Source organism: Podarcis tiliguerta (assembly GCF_965153285.1).
Source record: "Podarcis tiliguerta genome assembly, chromosome: 8".
In the NCBI taxonomy this organism is placed as follows: Eukaryota; Metazoa; Chordata; class Lepidosauria; order Squamata; family Lacertidae; genus Podarcis; species Podarcis tiliguerta.
The window spans coordinates 2,203,314-2,228,031 of NC_139541.1; the positions used below are offsets into that span (position 1 = coordinate 2,203,314).

Sequence of the window (24,718 nt, forward strand, 5' to 3'; positions counted from 1 at the left end):
GGGGGCTCTCGGGGCAGAGGTCAGAGCAACAGAAAGCATACCCTCCAACATTTCACCAATGAAAATGGGGAGATCATTTTCCATAATAATAATAATAACAATAATAATTTTATTATTTATGCCCCACCCATCTGACTGGGTTGCCCCAGCCAATCTAAGCAGCTTCCAACATATATAAAAACATAGTAAAATTTAAAACATTTTAAAAATTCCCCATACAGGGCTGCCTTCAGATGGCGCATAATTCCATGCCCTCCAACATTTCTCTAATAAAAATAGGGACAACCTAAGGAAAATCTGGGATCAAATCAGAAACTGGGATGGCTTCTGTAAATCTGGGGCTGTTCTTGGAAAACAGGTCTGCAAAAAGTAGACAGAGCCAGGAATAACAAAAGACAGAGGTAATGGTAGGCAGAGGAAGCCTCAATGAATTTTGGCCTCAGCAGAATTTAGCCAAGGAGGTTCTTAGCTCAGGTCCCTGCCGATACTTACGTCAGCTGACATAGAGCCTTATGGTGGAGTGCAGTGCAGGCAATGATCATCCCGGCCTGGAATGAAACAATCTGCTGGCCTGTTTTTTGTTGCAGCGTTTTGCCACAGCTGTTGAACATCAGTCAAAAGTGCCGCCCAGGTGCATTTGCAATGCTGTGGGTGGGAATCTATTGAAATGGAAACAGAAAGGAGTGACAGGTTCTATGACTCTGTGAGGTTTAATGGAGGGTGTCAAATCTAATTGGGCCTGTTCCTGATGGTTCTGTATGCTGTCAACAAGGCATTCAATTAAATCAAGGGAATAATAATCCCTTGGTAGGTGCTGTAGAGAACTGCAGTTTCCCCAGCAAAAGAGAAAAGTCTTGGTTGTGCCCCCTCAAGGACATAAAGTTGTGCAAAGATTTGGAGCTGGACTACTTTAGTGCCTAAGGAAGAAAATCCAGGTGGCCCCCTCCCTTCCCACTAGTTGACAAGGGGCATGATTCACCAGGCGGGGGGGGGGTGTCTCTGCCCATCCCCCCCCCCACAGCTCCCATTCATTTCAGAAGGGTCTGTGCAGCACAACTTCCTGGAGAAGGAGCCCAGTGCAGAGAACAGAGGATCTGCTTTGATTGCAGAAGTTCCCAGTCTCTGGCCTCCCTAGATAAAAGGAAAGGTTCAGGAAGCAGATAGACCTCTCTCTCTGCCCAAGACCCTGGAGAAAAGCTAGCTGCCAGTCCGTGTAGGCAATCTTGGCAGGGGCATAGCACTGTCCACAGGCGCCAGGGGCAGGTGTGCACACACACCGCAAGCAGGGATGGAGCGTGCTCACCCAGTCCTTGCTGCTGCCGCTGCCAGGCGGGGACAGGGCACGGAGGGTGAAGAGCGCCCTCCCCACCTGGTCTCTGCCCAGTGTGTGAGAACCCGCCCATCTGGGCCTGTGTCCCAATGGTATGGTTACCAGATTTTTTTCAATGAATCCGGGGACACTTTTTTTTTTTTGAAGCTGAGTAGCAACAGGGAGTCAATAGTGGGGATGGTGAGGCAAAAGACCCTGGGCCCAAGCACACATGCATATCGTATAAAGGTGCAAAGTTCTTCTTTCCCACTCCGTGAAACATAAATGCACAGGTTGTTTTTTTTTAAAAAAACTGGGCAACGGCGCATCACCCACCTGTGACTCCCGAGCTCCCCCTTCCCCCTTTGTTTTGACAGATCAGAGGAGGTTCATGGGCGGGCGGGCGGGCGACCGTTGCCCAGGAGAGGCCAACCTGGTAGTGCAGTTGGCTCTGGCTGGCTTCAGGAGCTGCTCACTGCTCGCTGCCATGGCGCCCACCATTTTTCCTGCACCACGACAGTGAGCAGCTCCTGAAGCCAGCCAGAGCCAACTGCACTACCAGGCTGGCTCTGGGCTGCTGAGGCTGCTGCTGCCACGTTTCCCGGGGACAGATTTCCAAATCTGAGGACTATCCCTGTGAACATCTGGTAACCCTACCCAATGAGACATATGTGCTTTACTTCAGAGCAGACATGCACAGGATTGTGCTGTTATGCACATAAACGTGAGGCCGAGTCCAAAACGGGGTTTCAGTCACTTGGTAAAATGGTTGCTAGTCAGACTTTAGAACTCAAGGCAGTTGTTTCCAGGGCAGTTGATAAGAAGGTGTAACAGAGGAGTGGCTGCAGATATGGGGGGGGGGACAGAAATGGGGTGCATAAAGAAAAGAGGGTGACTGTGACAGAATAGAGAGAGGCTAATTGAATAAGCAGAAAAGAAAATACATACCAGCACCTCCCCTCCCCTAAGTGTGCAACTTACAACTTCATGGTGAGTACTGGCACCATTTTCTTCTAAAAAAAGAGAAAAGCACTGCAAAGCAGTATGTCCATCTAGAAGCGTCTGCTGGTGCAAACAACATTGAAAGCACAGAACTGCTCTTAAACCCTAATAAGCACAAATAACCATGAATACACAAAAGAACGAAAAAGATCCCGCTGGATCAGTCCAATCTTTACGCAGGAGATTTACACCTTGAGGACCCATTTGAGACAGCTTTAGAGGCTGATTTAAAGATCCAGAAGAAGAAGAAGAAGAAGGTGGTGCAGTCATGGGTGGGCTGTACCACTTTGAAATGTGGGTGAAAATCAGGCCTGTAGGAATACAGGTGTGGCCTAGCTTTCTTCCTGGCATGCCAGTTTTCTCTCTGCAGGGATCAGTTTTTAAGAGGAAGCATTTGACCAAGTCACTTCACGTCTGCAACCTAAACTTGTACAGCAAAGAAGTAGCTTGCTTGATTTATTTATCGTATTTTTAGCCGAAAAGGCTCTCAGAGTAGCTTACAAATATCAGTTCCAAGACAGTCCCTGAACATATATTTAGGCTGCACATATACCATCCATTTAAAGCACACACCCTACAAGAATCCTGGGAACTGTAGTTGTTGTTGTTGCTGCTGCCGCTCCTGCCCCTAAAGTAATTTCAGATCCTTCTGAGGTTTTTCATTGTTTTTGTTCATTAGGAATAGTAAATAGAAAAGAAAAGAAAAAAGCATCAGCACAAAAATCTGAGATTTTTTAAATAGACATCTTAATCAACTATAATTTCATAAAATGAATTTGCTGTTTTGTGATTGAATGCCCCCTGCTGTCCAGCCCTGTTCTTAAGGTTCTGATTGTGTTCTGATTATGTTCTGTTCTGATTATGGAACATCAGGGGATCATCTTTTCTCTAATTGGGGAAGTTTGCTCTTCTGCAGATTTCCAAACTGTTTAGCTTTTTGGAGACCTGCTGCTTCTTCCTTCTTCAAGGAGGCTCTACCCTGATGACACCTGAGGGAGCAGACCTCTCTCTGTGCTGCTCCAGAAGATTCTTGATGTTCCACAATCAGAAGGCAATTACCACAAGAACAAGGCTGGACAGCAGGTGACATTCAATCACATTCCTGCAAGTTCATGTTGTGAAATTATAGTTGATTCGGATGTCTTGTGCAACAAACCTGCTTCCCCAAAACCTAAGACTTTTATGCTGATGTTTATTTTATTTCAATTGCAAATGAAAGCCCCACCCTCTCCCTCCTTTGAAATTGCATGAATGGAAGGACCAGAGTAAGGAGAGAGGGAAGGGGAGACTGAAAGGGTTTTGTGGTCCAGGGCACCCTTCTCCAGGGCAGAGGTGAGAAACCAGTGGCTCCAGTTCCCATTATCCTCAACCCCTGATGGCTGGGACTGATGGGAGTTGGAGTCCAACAATATCTGGAGAGCCACAGGTTCCCCACCCCTGCTCTAGGGACAGGCTGTGCTCTTCTGCATCTGTAAATAAAATGACATTTTTCAATAGTTTCATGAGTCTCTCCTGAAGGGGAGGTTTTCCTCTCTATTTCTGGACCGTTTTAGGGTTGGTAGTCATTGAACATTGACTCAAGGGCTATCTTATTGGCCATCCCATAACTACCTAAGCCTTGAGGTCTTTTCCAAAAAGTACTAACTTACTAGCTGCCTTGCAGTCACAGAGACAACCACAGAGTTTGTGGTTGAGTCTCCAGTGAAGACAGCTATGATTGTAGGTCACAATGAAACAAAGGCAAACATCTTCCATCCTCCCTCCTTTGGGGCAGGTAACTTTTTGTGTTTCATTCCAGTCTTCGTATAATTCTACCTTTCTCTTTTCCCCAATCTGGCTGCCTTACTGCTCTTATGTTAAGAAGGCAAGAGTAGCCTGCTGGATCAGGCCAATGGCCCATCTAGTCCAGCATCCTGTTCTCACAGCGGCCAACAAGATGCCTCCATGTGAAACCTGCAAGCAGGATTCGAGCACAAGAGCATTCTTCCCAAGATTCCTTGGAGGTGCCATGGCGCGCCCTGCCCCAGCTTGCCCCGCCCCAAGGAGCAGGGCATGCACACCACCCGGGGCAACTGAGCGGCTAGCTACACCACTGGCACCACCACCTGAGCAGAAGAAGAGCATAGCTGGAGGCCAACAGCAAGTGCAGCATGTCTGTAGAGCAGGCAGGGGGAATTTGTTGGACCCTCCCATCAGCCCCAGCCAGTGGGGGGTGAGGATAATGGGAAGTGGAGCCACAGCTTCCTCACCCCGTCCTTAGAGAGGGAGGCCCTGTATCACAAGACCCTTTCAGCCTTCCTCTCTGTCTCTCTCTGCTCCTTCCTTCCTTCCGTCCTTCCTCCATCCCCCCTTATTCAGGTGTTTCCTTTCATACAATTCCAAAGGAGGGAGAGGATGGTGACATTCTGATTCTGCCCCCTCTGTCACTTCAATCTCTTTGGCTTTGTTGCCCTCCACATGTTAGGGGCTGAGATCCTGTAGCAATCCAGTGAAATTTTGTACAGGGGTGAGCAGACTTCAGACTTCTGAGATAAGCTTTGCTTTAAACACACACACACATACAAATCCCAAGGACACCCAATAGTGGGCCAGCCAGCTAGGAGTACATTAAGGATTCAGGAACAGGATGCCTCAGAGCATATGTTCAGCTCAGGCATTTCCGAACAGTACCAGCAACGAGCTAGAGAAGTCTTTTTCACATAAAAATCCACACCTGCTCTCTCTCAATGGCAATGTTTTCCTTGCACAATGCAAGAAAGAAGTGCACCCAACAAGGCAGATTCCTTTAAATGAATGCTTTTGATGAGGAGAGTTTTAAATCTATTGGCAATGGCAAATGGATTAATGACGCCATGCATTACACAACTGGGGGTACAGCAGGAAAAAACCATACCCAAAGCAGTTTCACATGGTCTTTCACCTATAACTGCTTTCCTGTAAAAGAACAGTCCAACTTCAGTGATGATTATCTGGAAAGTGACTTTACACATTGTGCTAAGATTTACCCAGTTTTCAAGCAACAATAATTATGCAATCATGTCATGGCGGTTAAAATTAAGACAGAGATAGAACAGGGAAAAGAGCACTTAAACAAAAAAAAGGCATTCTTAAACATCAAACACTGAGGTTTTTAATCCTCAAAGTGAAATGAAATGTATTCTGTAATTAGTGGAGCTGTACATCTATTTCAGTCACTCCAAGCCCTTCCCATCCACCAATCAGGTATTATATTTCAACAAAGCAATTTTCAAGGGAAAGACGGCCAGTATGCTACAAACAAGAGCCCCCGCTTTCTTCCTTTTGGTCAACTTTTTTAAAAACAAGCACCCAGTCTTCATTCATTCTATCATAGAATGTTGCAGGAGTGAGAAGCAACTGCTGTCCTTTCCAACTGTGCCCCAGATTGCAGCCCATTTACTTTGCTCCACAGAATTCAATGGGGGCCACTGAGATCCAAGCCAGCCCCTCCTCACACAAGGTAAAGGTAAAGGGACCCCTGACCATTAGGTCCAGTCGTGACTGACTCTGGGGTTGTGGCACTCATCTCACTTTATTGGCCGAGGGAGCCGGCGTACAGCATGACTTAGCTGCTCCTGGCGAACCAGAGCAGCACACGGAAATGCCGTTTGCCTTCCCGCCAGAGCGGTACCTATTTATCTACTTGCACTTTGACGTGCTTTCGAACTGCTAGGTTGGCAGGAGCAGGGACTGAGCAACGGGAGCTCACCCCGTTGCAGGGATTCGAACCGCCGACCTTCTGATCGGCAAATCCTAGGCTCTATGGTTTAACCCACAGCGCCACCCATGTCCCTCTTCACATAGTCTTTCCCTTATTTTTCACATAGTCTTTCCCTTATTTTCCTGTGCAGGTCGTGTTCCATGAGATTTGGGTGGATTACTAATTCAGTTCCCTTGTATTACCAGAATGTATTAATTTGGAAAGTATATAAATTTTGACGTTTCTCATCAAAGCCCTGAAGTGACCCCATGACGAAAATAAAGACACCTGCACCCACTGTCTTAACGCTGCAAGGGACTTTTTAATGTGTTCTTATGACCTACTGGTGGCGGAAGGAGCGAGCCACATTCCAGTGAGTGAGCCTGCCCCTGGCGGTAATACTGGTGTTAGCCTGCTCACTGGTCAGAGCTGAAGGAGCTAAAGGGCAGAGTGATTAGGAGAGGTGGCTGGGGAAGATGAAACAGGTTTGAAAAGGCAACTCAAAACAGTTAGGTAAGATTGCTTAACAAAACAATTGGGAATTTTTTTAGAGTAAATGAAGGGATTTCATTCTGCTGAAATTCATCACTTACAACTTTAAAAAGGGACACATGTAATTTTTACCTGTGATCTCTGCTGTGGTTGATTTCAAATACTGTGGACATATATCTTATTCAGGTATTCATCTCTTAAAAGTGTTAGGAGAGGAATTAAATTTTACATTAAAAGGAAACTAAAGGAAAATAGAAAATCAAAGAAGACTTAATCCTAATAACACAGGGACAGTAAATTGTACACAGATGATGGTCCTTGAGAAAGTCACGCAAAAAACAGTTTAGCCAAGAAAATTTAAACTGAAAACTCAGAAAAATACCAAGATAAAATTGCCATGGATGGAGAGAGAGATAGGTAAGTTGAAAACTTGCTGGAAAGACAAAGAAAGTATTTTGAAGATGAAGCTGCTGATGGTGACTGGAGAGGGACTGCTCAGGGACACGGCAAGTCCTGGATCCTGTGGGAAAGTGCTTTCTCTGAGGGAAGTTGCTGAGAGTGGCTAGAGGGGTGGATTAGGACCTGGGAGACTAGAGTTCAAATCCTCCCTCTGCCATGAAGCAGCTCTCTATCTCTCAGCCTAACCTACCTCACAGGGTTGTTGTGAGGATCAAATGAGGAAGCAGACTAGAAGGTCAACTCCGCTCAGCCTTTCCAGCAGAACCTGCAAGATTACGAGAAGAGATGGGAAATGGAGCTCCAAAGGTAACTATGGAACAGGCCAGGCAAAATTACCCCTCATGTGTGACGTGGCTCTCTGGCGCTAATACCCAAGGTTTGGGGATTTCGTCTTCTTTTTTTTGCTGCATAGCTTGGGCAACACAAAGCGTTGACTCTCTGCAAAAAAACCTGGATCCTCCAGCACTAAAGGTAAGAGATTTGAAATACCCGATTTAAAAGCCAATCTAGCAGTCAGCTTCCTTTGCCAGTAACTTTGCAGCCGGAAACTAGCGTTGCACTTGAAGGAAGGTAACTAGTCAATACTTTTCAGAGGTGGCGACAGGTTGCGGCAAGCCCCTTCGCGCCCTGTTACCATAAAGGATTCTTCTGCATATGCTCATCTTAAAATGGAGCCCTCAACTCTGGAAGGTGTCTCCAATGTGTCCTGCAAGTGGAGGATTCCAGTGGAGGTAGAACAAATGCTAGGAGGTTATAGAGTTGAACTGAAAGGCCTGGCCTTTCTTCCAGCAGCAATGACCAGATGACATAATAAATGGGAAACGGACGTCAAAAGGTAACTATGCAACAGGGCGGGCCAAACTATCACCGATACGTGATGTGGCTGTGGGAGTAATCACTCTAAAATCAGGGCCTAGGATTTCATTGACAAATGCATTAAGGGGTGGAATCTGCTGTATCCCTCAGCGCTCCATGTGCGTCCCTCCCCAAGCAGCGCGCGCAGTGGAAGAGGACGACCATCCCAGATCAAAGGAGGGTCCCCTTCTTCGGTCAAGGGCATGCGATAGTTGCACTCCCCTGCTAGAACCTGCAAACTTTTGGCTAAGCATCTTCCAAGAACACCATTTGAGACATAGTGCCTTACTTGGATGTGTCTGGAGTCTTGGAAGCTGGACTACCCTACGTTCTCCTACAAATGGACCTTCAGGGGTTTGCAGCTTCGAGCAGGGGAGCGCAGCTCTCGTATACCCTTGACTGAAGAAGGGTACACTCCTTCGATCTGGGATGGTCGTCCTCTTCCACCGAGCGCGCAGCTTTGGGAGGCACACACATGGTAACTAGAAAGTCCTCTTGAATTTGAAGAGGCGGTGACAGGCTCCGATACCTCCCAAGTCAAGCCAAAACGCTACATCACAATGATAGCAGCAATATAGATGGAGACATTCTGCCTGAAAGACATCTAGGTGAGTATCCCTTGCTTGGCTGGAAAGAAAATTAATTTGTATTGTGTTCCTTCTGCAACGTTTTGTGCTAAGACTCTTTCAGGTGGCGGTGACCGAGTCGTCAGAAGAGGCCCTATTCGGTGTCAACACAATGAAGCTCACCTGCAGGCAGGAGAACACTTCTTCTTTTGTTCCAGCTCCTCTTTTCTTCCAGCTTTGCAGAGCTCACTGTACCTGAAGCAGATCTGTTCAGTTGATGAGAAAGAAGATGCAATGTGAGGAAGAGCTCTTGATACATCAAGAAAAAGCCTGCAGTGAGTCACCAGCACCAGGACAGTGCTGCTTGAGGTAAATTCACGTTCCACCACCCCGTTGGTTTCTTTTTATTCAGGCAATGTTTTTTGGATTGCTCTCCCGTTTTTCCCATTTTCTCTTCTGGTTTTCTCTTCCCAGTTCTCTCCAAAGATCCTGCAAGGCTCAAATGAAATGAACGCTCTTCCAAAAAACAAGACACTATTTTCTGGAGGATTGGTGGAAGGCAGCTGTGGATAAGCTAGTGACTCTAGATCGCAACGCAACAGAAGGAGCTGCCAGACACATGAAGTCACCAACACTCAGATGAAGCCACCTCTTCCTGCAGAGTCACAGTGGACGTATTTTACAAACAAACAAGCAAACCAAGAATCAAAAAACTCTTTCCATGGAATTGCTGTGGCGGGGCTGGGGAGAAACTAGGAACTGTGGATTGCTTTTCACACCCCAAGAGAAGGAACTGCCGGGCGCACAAAGTCACCCTTCAAAGGGACAAACTCAGAAAAATACCAAGATGGAGATGTTAAAGAGAATCCAGAAAACGGAAAATACTTAACGGGAAAAGCCAAGAGAAAAGGAAGATAAATGAAGAAATATGAAATGAGCTCAAGTTTGAGTTACCTTTCAAACTAGTCTTTGGATGAAAAGAAGGAGCACATGTATATGCTTCAAGCAGATGGAAAATGAGAAGAGAAAATAGAAGGCATTTCTTTCATGAGGCAACTAGAGAAGTCGTTTCCTGACAAGAAAGTTGGAGTTTTTTGTTGCTGAAGCTAGAAATGTGCATGTGGAGAAAAAAGAAAGAAGACAAGGAGAGGACAAAACCACGCCTTCTAATTTCATGTTGGCTCAGGTTGCCTTGGACGGAGAGAGAGATAGGTAAGTTGAAAACTTGCTGGAAAGGCAAAGAAAGCATTTTGAAGATGAAGCTGCTGATGGCGACTGGAGAGGGACTGCTCAGGGACACGGCAAGTCCTGGATCCTGTGGGAAAGCGCTTTCTCTGAGGGAAGTTGCTGAGAGTGGCTAGAGGGGTGGATTAAGACCTGGGAGACTACAGTTCAAATCCTCCCTCTGCCATGAAGCAGCTCTCTATCTCTCAGCCTAACCTACCTCACAGGGTTGTTGTGAGGATCAAATGAGGAAGCAGACTAGAAGATCAACTCCACTCAGCCTTTCCAGCAGAACCTGCAAGATTACGAGAAGAGATGGGAAATGGAGCTCCAAAGGTAACTATGGAACAGGCCAGGCAAAATTATCCCTGATGCGTAACGTGGCTCTCTGGCGCTAATACCCAAGGTTTGGGGATTTCATCTTCTTTTTTTGCTGAATAACTCGGGCAACACAAAGCGTTGACTCTCTGCAAGAAACCCTGGATCCTCCAGCACTGAAGGTAAGAGATTTGAAATACCCGATTTAAAAGCCGATCTAGCAGTCAGCTTCCTTTGCCAGTAACTTTGCAGCCGGAAACTAGCGTTGCACTTGAAGGAAGGTAACTGTTCAATACTTTTCAGAGGTGGCGACAGGTTGCGGCAAGCCCCTTCGCGCCCTGTTACCATAAAGGATTCTTCTGCATATGCTCATCTTAAAATGGAGCCCTCAACTCTGGAAGATGTCTCCAATGTGTCCTGCAAGTGGAGGATTCCAGTGGAGGTAGAACGAATGCTAGGAGGTTATAGAGCTGTAATGAAAGGCCTGGCCTTTCTTCCAGCAGCAATGACCAGATGACATAATAAATGGGAAACGGACGTCAAAAGGTAACTATGCAACAGGACAGGCCAAACTATCACCAATACGTGATGTGGCTGTGGGAGTAATCACTCTAAAATCAGGGCCTAGGATTTCATTGACAAATGCATTAAGGGGTGGATTCTGCTGTATCCCTCAGCGCTCCATGTGCGTCCCTCCCCAAGCGGCATGCTTGGTGGAAGAGGACGACCATCCCAGATCAAAGGAGGGTCCCCTTCTTCGGTCAAGGGCATGCGATAGTTGCGCTCCCTTGCTAGAACCTGCAAACCTTTGGCTAAGCATCTTCCAAGAACACCATTTGAGACATAGTGCCTTACTTGGATGTGTCTGGAGTCTTGGAAGCTGGACTACCCTACGTTCTCCTACAAATGGACCTTCAGGGGTTTGCAGCTTCGAGCAGGGGAGCGCAGCTCTCGTATACGCTTGACTGAAGAAGGGTACACTCCTTCGATCTGGGATGGTCGTCCTCTTCCACTGAGCGCGCAGCTTCGGGAGGGACACACATGGTAACTAGAAAGTCCTCTTGAATTTGAAGAGGTGGTGACAGGCTCCGATACCTCCCAAGTCAAGCCAAAACACTACATCACAATGATAGCAGCAATATAGATGGAGACATTCTGCCTGAAGGACATCTAGGTGAGTATCCCTTGCTTGGCTGGGAAGAAAATGAATTTGTATTGTGTTCCTTCTGCAACTTTTTGTGCTAAGACTCTTTCAGGTGGCGGTGACCGAGTCGTCAGAAGAGGCCCTATTCGGTGTCAACACAATGAAGCTCACCTGCAGGCAGGAGAACACTTCTTCTTTTGTTCCAGCTCTTTGCAGATTCTTGCCGAAAAGTCAAATAAAGCATTTTGAGGATCAAGCTGCTGATGGCGACAACTGGAGAGTGACTGCTGTCAGACACATGAAGTCACACTTCAAATGGACAAAGAAAATGGTGAGCATTGAGTAATCTTCCCTCTTTTCACATTAAGATTGCAGAGATTGAATCTCATCTCTCTGTACTGCCTTGTAGATCATTGGCTTATCCAGCTTCAATCAAAAATCGCAGTCAAAATGGTATTCCACGGTTGAATGACATTTAGGTGAGTATCCCTTGCTTGGCTAGGGAGGTAATCTGTATGGTGTTTTGTATGCAACTGTTTGTGCTATCACTCTTTCACGTTGCAGGGAATCAGTCGCAGAAGTCAAAACCTTTTGCAGCAGATTTCTTCATAACTCTTAAGGGTTGTTTTTTTCCACGAGACAACATTTGTAGAGTGTTCTCTCAGGTTTTGCTTTTTGCCTTGTTGTATCACTAAAAAAACAGAGCAAAAGGCACCAGTGGTTGTCACTCCTGGTTCCCAGGATGGGATTAAAGTCCTTGCAGTGTCCTTGCTAACTTCCAAGGCAACTATCATGCCCCTCAATTTTCACCTATACCCCTCACTTCCCAAACTATTAGCATGGGAGGCTTTTTTGGGTAGTGATTTCAGTGATTAAGCTTGGTTCTGGAATCCACCATGGCATCTAAGGACTAATTCAAGCCACCTTTGCTCTGTGCCTGCTGCTCTAACATCCCAGGTAGGCAGGTATTTAATTTCTATACCACTTTATATGTTTAAGAAATATCTCAACGCGGTTTACAGATTGGTCTTTTTTGGAATACTACCAGTCAGCTCCTGTTTTCAAATGGGTCAGTGGCTGCTAAAATGTTAATGGAAAATACCAGTTTACCATCTTATATAGATCAGCCTTCTGCTCAGGGCCGTAGCTAGAGGGTGGCAAAGTGGGCCCCCACCAGGGGCACAGGCAAGGAGGGGGCAAAATCAGCTTTTAAAATGTCCATAAATATGTCTATAAATTAATTGATTATTGCCTCATAAGGAAAGGTTTTTAATAGGTGACTTGAATGGGTTGGGGGGTGGAGGAGAGGCGGAAAGAAGAGCTACAGTAATTTGTCCATGGCGCGGGGGCGCAACCTGGATGGTTCCCCCAGGGGCGCAAGATCACCCAGCTATGGCTCTGTTGACAACAGACCAATCTTACTTGAGCAGGGCTACCTTTGTCCTCATAGACTAGCCTCTACCAGCTTAGATGCAGATGGTGGTATATTTCTTGCATATGTTTCTCTGTTTATTGGTGCTTTTGCAGCTCCATCCCACTAAGTAGCCATCAGGTTATAACATCTTTTTTATTTTATTTTTTAAAAATGACTGGTTGCTTTTTAACAACTGCTTGCTACTTCCTCTCTCATTGCCTCCACTTTTGGGGGGAAAGTGTCCCCTGCTCAGTTGTTTCTTCTTCTTCTTTGAAAGGTTATTAATTTTTTTTAAAAAAGGGAAAATTCAAACAACATTGAACTTACCAATACAAAAGGGGAAGAAAAGGAACACTAGAATGGGTAAAAAGGAGCAGAAGAAAAGGGGGAAAAGTTTAAACAAAAACAACGAGACAATAACCCCCACCCACAAACACATTGAAAAGGCTGTAGGATATTATAAAATCAAAAAACACAAATACAAAATGCATACTAACATATAGCACTTAAGAACAGTTTCAAACAACCCTCACCCAATAAACAGCACCCTCCCAAGTTAAAATCCCACCCCCATTCAAACCAGAATTTTAGCCGGGGGGGGGCGGGGCTGGCCCTGGTTCCTGTCAGTGTTTGGGGGGGGGGAGGGAAAAGGTTCTGACCTCCTTTGCCTGGTCCTCGGACCTCAGTCGGCCCAAAGAGTCCTTGAGAAAGGGCACTGGGCAGAATGCTGCTTTTATTCTAAAAATGTCTTCTTCTCCAATTACGACTGGCAGCTTTCATACATAGCAAACACATCCCGCTTTCCGCCATCTCACCAACCCGTCACAGTCAATGGCCGCTCTGTATGGTCAGACATATGTAGCTGAGAGGGTGTGTGAGGCAGGCAGGCTTGGCCGATTCATTGTAGGCCGCAGACTCAGGCGGACTCCGTTCCTTTTGTATTAAAGAACAGAAGCTAATTTTAAGCCATGAGAGTTCCGCCCCCAAAGGAACAAGGCCTTTTTGTGTGGGTCCTTCAGGGGCAGCCCCACGCCTAGGGCAGGCAGGCAGGCAGGCAGGCAGTCTTTCTACAGCTGCCTCAGCAGCCGGTGCTTCCAATGCTGCCTGCCTGCTCAGAGTCCTGGTCCCTGCCCCACCCGCTCAGCTGCAGGCAGGTGCTGGTCGGGAGATCCAGGAGGTTGCTATGCAAAAGAACTACAGTGGTACCTCAGGTTAAGTACTTAATTCGTTCCGGCGGTCCGTTCTTAACCTGAAACTGTTCTTAACCTGAAGCACCACTTTAGCTAATGGGGCCTCCTGCTGCAGCCACGCGATTTCTCTTCTCATCCTGAAGCAAAGTTCTTAACCCGAGGTACTATTTCTGGGTTAGCAGAGTCTGTAACCTGAAGCGTCTGTAACTTGAGGTACCACTGTAATTGATTTGTATGTAAGGTGCTCAGGGAGTACAATAGATCCCCAATAAATAATCCTGACAGGAGTTTACAGTACTGATGGCATGCCAATGGTGTCAGAAGCCCAGCTGGAAATTTGCTGTATGTATCAGTGGCTCAGACTGTTGAGGATTGAAGCTTGGCTTCACTGATTAATCCAAATATCTACAGGACTTAAATGTTCATATTTTACCACCATTTGGAAATTTTGTTCTCCACACCCCCACCAGTCACTCTCTTTTGGGAGAGAAAAAGCTTATAACGTATTACACAGTCATTGCAATTAGAGCCCTTATTTCACAGCCTCCTCCTCATGTGAAATGGCATATATAATTGCACAAATTACTTTGCTGTCTGTGCCGCTGATGTCAGAACCCACCACTGTGGCTCGACATTCTATTAAATGACTGTAATGCTCAGCGACTTGTTAGTATTTGAGAGTGGGCCAATTCCATTCATACCTCACGCCTCTTCCACTAGCATTGTAATATTTAGCAGCTGGAAAATGAAGTTTAAAAGAAGTACTGGAGGGGGATTGAGATCATTACTGCTGCTAGTGATTCTCTTGAAATGTCCTTTTGATTTGGGCATCATGTGGGCAAAATGCAGAACCTTGCTTTTCCCCCACATTTGCTGCAATCTGGGGTGGGGACAGGTGAGAAGAAGGTGTGAGAATGGAGCTGTAAATAAAAACAGGCCTTGTGGGTCACATTCAGATCCACAAGCACACTGTTTGAGCATAAAAAAGAGTAGGCACATGCGCAGTGGAGGAGTCCCTCTCCAAACACCCTGCCCTGGATGCATCCAGAACAACATCTATGTCTGGGTTGTAGAGTCAATGACATTTCTTGTGGCATTAGGCCCTAGTACCAGAAATTTATCCCACAATGAGGCCACAATAACTGTCATTGATCCTACATTGATCAAAAAAACCAAAGTGCTGCACCAACAGGCACAAAACAACCCCTCTGCAGCGCCACAAATCCAACTCAATGGTTGAGTTACCTTTCCACAAGAGCTGACACTGATGCCGAAATCCAGCATCGCCTGAGCTCTGCGAGTGCAGCTTTCTCCCGATTGAAGTGCACAGTGTTTGAGGAGCAGGACATTTGCAGGGAAACCAAACTGCTTGTTTACAAAACTATTATACTACCAACCTTACTCTATGCTTGTGAAACATGGACCACTTACAAACACCATCTCCAACTCCTCAAAAGATTCCATCAATGGTGTCTCCAGAAAATTTTACACATCACTTGAGAAGACAGGCAAACTAATGCCAGTGTACTGGAAGAAGCAGAGATCACCAGTGTTGAAGCAATGATTCTTCAACATCAACTTCATTGGAATGGTCATGTTGTTCGGGTGCCTGATCATCTTCCAAAGCAACAACTCTATTCTGAACTTAAAAATGGAAAGTTTTTTAAAAGAATTTTAAAGACTTCCACAAGGCAAATCTTTAAAAAGTAATATAAACGCTGACAACTGGGAAACACTGCCCTCAAGTGCTTCAATTGGAGAACAGCCTTTACCAAAGGTGTCATGGACTTTGAAGATGCTCAAACTCAGGAAGAAAGGGAGAAACATGCTAAGAGGAAGGCATGTTTGGCAAACCCTCACTGTGATCAACTCCCACCTGGAAACCTATGTCCCCACTGTGGAAGGATGTGTGGATCCAGAATTGGCCTTCACAGTCACCTACTCACAGACTCACTGTTAAAACCGTGTTCATGGAAGACAATCTTACTTGGCTACAAGAGATCACCAAAGAAGAAGATGGATCCTACACAGCAGGATTAGATGCTGCTCAGGACATATTCATAGGCTGAAATGCTGAGCTGAACTAGTAGAGTCAAATGCAAGAGAGTCTGCCTTCACAGCACTTAACCAACATGTTATGCAATGCAATTTGGTTTGTTCTAGGATGCTTGGTTCTGAGAAAGCCTGCTTTCATTGTTTACAAAATCTTGACAAAGGTGGAATTGATCAGCAGTGAAGCAGTTTTCAAAGCAGAAGGGAAAGGGAAGTTCTGACTTAAAAGCAAGAGGTTGCTGTTTGTTTGTAATATGGACTCCATCAAATAAAATTGGCCTACAAGGAAAAGGCAGCAGGGTAGTGCAAATTGTACACTGTAAAAAAGGAGAAAATTTTCAAAGTGCTGTCACAATAGAAACCATGATCAAAGGAAAACCAAACCTTCTGCTCAAAGACAACAGTTTGTTTTTGTTCTAGCCTATTGTGAATGAATCTCCCACAGAACTTTTATGATGGCTTTCCGTATTCTTATATATTTGGTTTAATTTCAAAGGCGGAGGTGAGAGTGCAAAACCCACCATCTAACTAACTGAGGTCTAATGAACTCTGAGTTCCTGTCTAGGATTCGTCTCCTCCTGCAGCCAGTCTCTGTCCTATCCCCTCCCTTGGGGTCCCAGTGCCAGCTTGAGGAAGACTGTGATTCAGATGATGCACCAGTCACTCCACTCAAGGGGGAGCCTCACCACCCCATCCTGCATTGCTCTGGCCTGATGCTGTTGCTCTTCCATCATCCTCCGAGCACGTATTCTTGCAGTCTCTCCTGCCCCATAGTCTAACTGCATGAAGAAATGCTTTCTTTTATGTGTCCCGAATCTTCCAGAATTCAGCTTCAGTTCTAAAGGTAACGGTAAAAAGGCTTCAGCATCTCTTCCCTTGGAAAGTTGTGGACTCTGGTTTATTGGAGGCTTTTAAGCAGAGATTGGACAGCCATCTATCATGGATGCTTTAGTTGAAATTTCTGCATTGCAGGGGGTTAGAATAGATGACCCTCAGAGTCCCTTCCAACTTTAAAATTGTATACTTCTGTGATTCTATGATATGCTATGGTCAATCTGAAGAAAACCATTGAGGAAGGAAGGTCGGCTGGAGTGTTAATGCTGCAAACCTTCCATCTTCTGCTCAATCTGTATGTAGGCATAAGTAAAGGCACATCACACTGCTTTTGATGCAATTTGCACTCATATCTTTCTACAATGGGAAAATAACAGTGTACTTTATCCAACATACATTTCCAAAGCAGCTTCATCATTTGTTTTGCAGGGATCTGTGTTTAGTTGTTGTTTTTTAACCTCCTAACTCTTTTCAAGAAGAGGGCCAGCAAATGAATGAATTAAAGCAGATTCTTCTCTGCATGCAAGCTAATGTTCTATGTGCAGATGCGTCAGGATCTGATCAGCATATGATGCAAAGCTGGGTGGCAAGTGTGTTAATGACCTAGAAGTACATTAAGGTATCTTTTGTGGAAGCAAATGTTGATAGATTGTGGGTGGCAATGACATCATATGTTACCTGCTCCCAGGTTTATGAAGTGAGGAATACAAGGCTGAGAGAATCCACAAGAAGATCAAATGCCATTCAGGAGAAAACATCGGATTTCAGCAAGGAGCAAATCTTCCTGTATCCGTGGAAACAATGTGATTGCTTTTTTTGCTGGGCAAATGGAACTGTAAAACCTCCTTAAGAACCTCCAGATAGACCGGAGTAGGGGACAGATATTACAAATGGAATGACCTCGGTTTAACAGGTAAGCGGTGCAAAGTGTATGTTTTCTGGACAAACTGGGGCAATTTTTGCAATTTTCTTAGTAAGCTGCGTTTTCCTGAACTGATGCTTCTGGCCTCCCATTATTATGTGTTAAACAAGCCTTGAATCTGATTGTGCCAATAATGAAATGTATTGGAAAAAGAGTTTGGCTGGGGGGTGGGGGTGGGAAAAGGGACCCTCTGGGTCATGAGTGTTACAGATTAGGAAAAGCTAATATTTAATTATCTCCAGGAACTGGAAATATTGATCAGGTGCGAAAGCTGCTTTGAATTCAATTGCTGCCTCTAGAAGACGCTTTAAAACAAGCTGCATGTTGAAGATTCAGCTTTGCAATAAATGTGATTTATTTGTGAGAAAGATGTTGTTCTTAAAAGCCCAGCTGCTGTACTTTTGTTCCTGTGTCCCCCTTCTCTCCCCAACCCAGTTTATAGAGAGAGAGCTCCCAAATTCTTTCCTATGATACTTTCTGGACTAAGGCTTATGCAAAAGAATGATTGCAGTGCAACCTTTTATATTTCTACTCAGAAGCATTTCATATTAAGTTCAAAAGGACTCCTTCCCAAATAAGTGAATATAGGATTGTAGTCTAAATGTTTATTTTTATAATGTTAGGTGTCAGACAAAGACATATTTGTTTTCACTGGCATTTTGGCAGCTTCAGTGATTTGTTATTATCCTGTTAAGTTGTTTTTAAATAATGTTTCTGTGAATTTTTAACTTTGGTTGTAAAACACTTTGAGACTTTTTTTTTAAATGAGAAGCAATGTATTCATTTAAGAACCCTAAACCAAAAGTTTATCTGAATATAGAATGTGGGATCAGGCTGTGATTGTATCTTTCCTCCAAGACCCTGAAAACAAAAGGGCTATTGGAGACAATAAAGTTATTTATTTATTGAACAAAATGCATATATTGCTTGTCTGCATGTGAACCTAAGTGGTTTACAAAAATGTAAACTCAAACATTAAAATTATTAACGAAAAAACAGTAAAACTTGGCAATTAAAATGTTCACAATGTGCTTAAAGTCAACAGTAGCTAAAAAGAGATAAAACACGTGTAACTTCTACATGTTTACATGTTTTAAGCAGGTACTAAAAACAAGACAGTGAAGGTCCCTGCCTGATGTCAAGAGGCAAGGAGTTCAAAAGTGTAGGTGCTGCCGCACTCAAATATTGATTTCTTACCAGTGCAGGAGTGTTGTGTGGCGCCAGTAACAGTGTCAGTTCTGCAGATCAAAGAAGTTTGAAATGAAATCAGGAAATCCGAACATTTCCTGATATCTCCGTACAATTTGAAATTTGGAAAGTTATGTAAAAATTTCCTTTTTTATATAATTTGTATTGGTTTATCGCCGTTTTATACATTTTAACTTTAACCATTACAAACATTAAAATAAAAGGTTCCTTTGAACCTTCGGACCTCCTTCCCTCCCTCCATGGATTCCATATTTAAGAATAAATTTTCTGCATCTTTTACCATTGTCCATCTGTTGTATGCCCATAGTTACCATAATTAATTCCACATTACAAGTGTCATTACATCGCTGCCAATGATTTTAACTGTTTACAGTGCTCTTTTAAATAAACTAAGAATTTACTCCAGTCTTTTAAAAATATGTGATCATCCTGGTTTCAGATCTTCCCCGTCTGTTTCGCCATCTCTGCCTACTCCATCAGTTTCGTCTGCCATTCTTCTTTTGTTGGTACTTCTCCTTCTTTCCATCTCTGGGCCAGTAGCATTCTCCCTGCCGTCGTTGCATACATAAAAAGTCTTTTGTCCTCTCTTGGTATCTCTTCACCTATTATACCTACCCAAAAGGCTTCTGGTATTTTAACAAATGTATTTTTAAACATTTTCTTTAATTAATTATATATCATTTCCCAGAAAGCCTTTACCAGTGTACATGTCTACCACATATGATAAAAAGTACCGTACCTTCCTTCCCTTTACATTTCCAACATAAATTTTAATTCGTTTTGTACATTTTTGCAATTTTACTCAGTGCTAAATACCACCTATACACCATTTTCATATAGTTTTCTTTCAACGAAGAGCATGCAGTAAATTTTATTTCCTCTTTCCATAACTTTTCCCAAGATGCAAGCTGAATATTGTACCCAAAATCTCTAGCCCAATGTATCATGACTGCCTTAACTTCATCATCTTTTGTATACCATTCTAATAGTAATTTGTACATTTTTGACAACACTTTCACATTATTTCCCAACAGATCTATTTCAAACCTCAATCTCACTGTATCAAAACCTTTTTTTATTTGGTCTACCTTAAAAAAATCATTTAATTGGTGATACTGTAACCAATCCATTAATAATTCTCTATGTAAGAATTTCCACACGCAATTTTGAAATGAGATTTTTTCCCTCTGTCCAAATTTAGTTTTGGTGATATTTTTATATGCATGTCAGTGTGTGCCTCTATTGCTGCATGTACCCTAATCTCCAAGCAGGGAGACACTCCAGAGGTTCCTGTGCTTACCCAGAGTCCAGTTTCCTTGGAATGAAGGGCCATGGAAACTGTGGCATCTTTAGAATATGTGGTTTTATGTGCACATCTCTACAACCTGAGCATAGGATGGAGGGGTTCACAGCATTAACACTCCAGCAGATCTTGCTTCCCCATTTGGTTTCCAAGGAAGCTCACAACTTTAGGTCTAGCACAGATCAAGATGTCCTTTCCTCTCCAGGTTCCAGCATCTGCCCAATCTCTCCCCCCCCCCTCTCTCTCTCACACACACACACCCTTGGCCTATTATTCATCCTAGGATGAAGTGGTATCTACCCAGGTGAGGTGGTAAAAAGCCCACCCACTTATCTCTGTGGGAGCAGGGCAGCCTCTTTGGATATAGATTTTTTAAAGTGTTTTGGTTGCTTTGTAGGTGAAGCTGCTAACAGTATGGAGATGAAGAACATTATCCCAAAGGAAACATTGGCCAATGAGACTGAAATATGGATTGCAGGAAGCCACATCAATAGCACTTTTCTCCCTTACTACCAACATTCTCCTACTGTTGCTGCCATTTTCATCATGGCGTACCTAATTGTCTTTCTCTCATGCATGGCTGGGAACGCCTTGGTTTGCATGGTGGTGGTGAATAATGAGCGTATGCGCACTGTCACCAACTTCTTCATCCTCAACTTGGCCATCAGTGACCTGCTGGTGGGCATCTTCTGTGTTCCACCCACTCTGATGGACAACCTGATCACAGGTGAGGGCCATTCTATGGCAGAAGTGGGGAAACTGGGCTTTCAGAAGTGGCATGCTGTTGCCTGCCAGGAAACCAGTTTAGGAAGGCTGGTCTAAGACTCCTCTCCTCTGCCACTTCAGTAAGCCCTCTCCCTATGATGGTCTAGAATCAAGTGACAGAATACAAACTTTGCATGGAGGGGCTCCATTGCACACATTTCCATGTGAAAGGCTGTCTTCTGACTGGGACCTTGGAGAGCTGTTGCCAGTCAGGTGCAATCAATGTTGGACTGGGTGGACTTGGAAGGGGGCAGTTTCATAAGTTCACAGTGAAAAATTGGGTTTCTGGTGGAGCCTTAGGACCCATTTTTTTGCACTAGCCTTTGGGATAGTTTTATGCACTTCTAGATCAGATGTATTGGGAGTGTTTTTGGTTGCATTAAGGTGATTATTGCAAAGTCTTGAGCAAGGTTTAAAATGGTTTGGTTGAATGTATTTTTTAAATCATGTTTTTGTACACTGATCTGGGATTCTCACTGACAAGGGTGATTAGCAAATTGAACAAAGAAAAAATAGAATAAAACACATCTCTAAAGTGTTGAAATACCACTGCAGAGAAGCAGGACTGCCTTGCTTGTTTCTTATGCTCAGGAAGGCAGAATGCTCAGCTCTGTGATTTCTTCCCATTGTTCTTTGGTGTGGTAAATCTGCCCTAGAAATACCGTACTTACTCGAGTCTAATGCGCCATCGACTCTAATGCACACCTCAGTTTTCTGAACCTTGAAACCCCAAAAAAGTATTTGCTGGTGAATGTGAATGTGCCATCAAATCTAATGTGCACCTTAATTTCCACAACATAATTTGGCCAAAAATGGTGAGCATTAGATTCAAGTAAATACAGTAAATGTTCAGAGGTGCTGATCCTTGCCTTCTAGATATGCCTATTTCCTCTTGGTTTTAATGTATCTATGTTTATTGTCTGGTTGTAATTTGCTTTGGGTTGCCCTGGGCAAGGTAAAATGAGTAACAAATTCAATGACAGATGATATATAGATGGATAGATGGGTAGGTAGGTAGGTAGGTAGATATTCAGTCTTATCAAGAATGCAGCACTGGGTTCCTATGGTAATGGAAACCTCTTTGCAAATTAAAAATGCCCTATTTATGAATCACAGGAAGTTGACTTATTCTGTGTATCTCCTACATGACAGGCTGGCCTTTCAACCAGGTTATCTGTACCATGAGCGGCCTGGTCCAAGGAATGTCTGTCTCTGCTTCTGTCTTCACCCTCGTGGCTATAGCCGTGGAAAGGTAAGGCTTTTGGTTTCATTGTGGGTATTACAACAAACGAGAATGAATTTGCTTTTGCTTTGCACACACTGGATATCCATGGGTCACTGGTGGACATGTTCCTTAGCTGAAGGTTGACCTGCCTCTTGATTTTGCAGCATGTTAGCCAATCAACTGTTGGCTCAGCCCCCAATTTTGCCCTGCCCACCATGCTTTGGGAGGGCTGTCTAAACTTTTAATGGTTGTTGAAGATGCTTTGCATTGACATTATAAATAAAAAGATCAATGTTTAAGAAGTGCAAACCTTCCCCTTTTCAGGAGAGAGTTTTCATGCTGACCTTGTGAGTAGTCAGACAGCTGATGCAGCCAGCTTCTGGTTCAAGCTTGCTTGTGCTCAGAGATGAATAGGTGAGCAATGAGAGCACTCTTGGAACAGCTCCCTGGCTCTAAAGTTTTGACATGTGGTATCCTTTAAATCAGGCCAGAAATTCAAAGTTGGAATCCCTAAGCTATAGATGGAAAACCAGCTCTTTGTTGCTGCCACCATCAAAACTTAATGGAGTCTCCATGCTAGGAAGGATGATGGTTGCAATGGCAGGCCTACCCACCCTCATCGAATGTTGATTATTCAGAAGTGCATTCCCTGGAGTAAAATCAACATCTCAGAACTACTCTTGAATTTACACTAGACACTAGCAAGTTTGGAACTGACATTTCAAAGTGCTGGTTATGACCTGTAAAGCCCTACACAGCTTAGGTTCAGGCTACCTGAAAGACCATCTCCCCTTATACAAACCTGCCCATCATTACACGGCAGGAGGAGGAGGAGCTGCCAGACACTGAAGTTGTGCCCCGCTTGGCTCCACAATCAGCCTTCTCTTCCTCCTGCTGCCATCACCATTGGCTCCTCCTCCAAGGCAGGAGGAGGAGGAAGAGGAGGAGGAGGAGGAGGAGGATCCACACCATGCTAAGCTCCATGCTCGGCCTCCTCCATGCCCTGATTTTTTTTTAAACATGGGGGCACCTCTCCAAAAATATTGGGCTCCTAGGAGTTGGCACCTGTATAGCATCTCTCTGGGGTCTCCCCAACACTGCAACCTGATATGCTCTTTAACCAGACATGGCAGCGATTGAATGGAGGGCTACCTGCACGCAACACATGCATTCTCCCACTAAACTGTGGTCTCTTCTGCGCATAGACTCAGGTCATGTAGTTAGCAGGCTGCTGCCATCCTCCAGCTAGTGGCAATGAAGGTGTGCACTCCTTCCTGCTACACATGAGATTAATGTGTGAAATGGGCCTATTTGAACGGAAGTCCTGCTTTAAAACACATTTATTTATTTAACACATTGGTGCCTTGAGCCAAGAGTTATTTACACAGCTCTTCCTTCCCCAGTTCATGGGAGGATGACGTGTCTGTGGTTTGCTCTTGCTAATGCTTTCTGCTTCTTACTCTTCCAGATTCCACTGCATTGTCCTGCCTTTCCGGGAGAGGCTCAGCCTTGTGAAGGCTGTGGTGATTATTGTTGTGGTGTGGCTCCTGGCCATCGCCATCATGTGCCCTTCTGCCATCATGCTCACTGTTGGTCGCGTGGAGGACCACTACATGGTGCTGAGTGATGGCAAGAATACCACCTACCCACTCTATGCGTGCTACGAAGCCTGGTCTGACAGCAGCATGAGAAAAGTCTATACCACCATCCTATTTGTCCACATCTACCTGGTGCCCTTGATGCTCATCTTGTTCATGTATGGAAGCATCTGCCTGAAACTCTGCCGTTCCACAGCGCCCATCACCCAAAACCTGACTTGCCCTGTCAAAGCCAATGGCACGCCTAAGAAGAGAATCAAGGTCATCAAGATGCTGGTCTTGGTGGCCCTCCTCTTCATGATCTCCTGGCTGCCCCTCTGGACTCTGATGCTGCTGGTGGATTATAACAATTTGGAAGATGACCACCTAGACCTACTGACTGGCTATTTCTTCCCTTTTGCCCACTGGCTGGCCTTCTCTAACAGCAGCATCAACCCAATCATCTATGGCTACTACAATGAGAATTTCAGGCGGGGCTTCCAGGCAGCTTTTAAGTACCACCTTTGCTCCCAAGAGAAGGTACACCAGGAAACTTACTCTGAGCAGTCACAGGGGCCCACCAGTTTTAGGATGTGCAACAAAGTCTTTGCAGAGGCAACCTCTTGTAACTCAGTGTCCTCACGGCACACTCAGAACACTGGCCCTCTCGTCTCCAGGAGCATTCAGCCCAAGTGCCCCGGCCTCAGCTTAGAGGACATTGATAAGATAATGACTTATCGCGGAATTAATCAGGCTTGGGAGAAGACAGAAAACTGCTAAAACATTGAGGGGTGTGTGTGTGTGGAAATAAGGCAAAATAAGAGAACAAAACTTATCGTGGACTATTATGTGATTAATTTGAGGGGACGGAGAGTAACTCGCAACTTGCAGGCATTTAACTTGTGCACATTCAGTTTTATGCACTTGGCAATTTTAAAAAAAATTAAAAGGGAGGTGGAAAGGGGGTGGACATGCAGGGGGAAAACCCTAAAAGAGATATCAACTTGCAGGTTTAGAAAAGGTCCCAAAAAGCTGCTGCTTGTTAGATCCCTGGTGCTGTGGGATCTGATCCAGTGCAATCTCACCTGCCAGGCTCAAGTTCAGGGATCCCTTGATCACAGGGCCGGTCCCAGAAATTTT

At 44.7% G+C, this 24,718-nt stretch overlaps 1 protein-coding gene across 8 annotated transcripts; it reads left to right on the plus strand.

The window, feature by feature from the left end:
• Positions 1 to 5,628: 5,628 nt before the first annotated feature.
• On the plus strand, positions 5,629 to 24,413 carry LOC310683753 (neuropeptide FF receptor 1-like). Of its 8 annotated transcripts, none has more exons than XM_083454100.1 (7): positions 8,483 to 11,429; positions 11,514 to 11,566; positions 17,266 to 17,490; positions 18,601 to 18,665; positions 20,409 to 20,738; positions 21,929 to 22,028; positions 23,470 to 24,413. In XM_083454100.1, the coding sequence occupies exons 4-7, from the start codon at positions 18,635 to 18,637 to the stop codon at positions 24,356 to 24,358; spliced, it is 1,350 nt and encodes a 449-aa protein (XP_083310226.1). In that variant the 5' UTR covers positions 8,483 to 11,429; positions 11,514 to 11,566; positions 17,266 to 17,490; positions 18,601 to 18,634; the 3' UTR covers positions 24,359 to 24,413. The 8 variants fall into 8 exon arrangements, with proteins under 8 accessions (XP_083310231.1, XP_083310226.1, XP_083310225.1 ...); XM_083454099.1 differs by having other exon boundaries at positions 8,483 to 11,418; positions 11,497 to 11,566; XM_083454098.1 differs by having other exon boundaries at positions 8,483 to 11,566; positions 18,598 to 18,665.
• Positions 24,414 to 24,718: the final 305 nt, after the last annotated feature.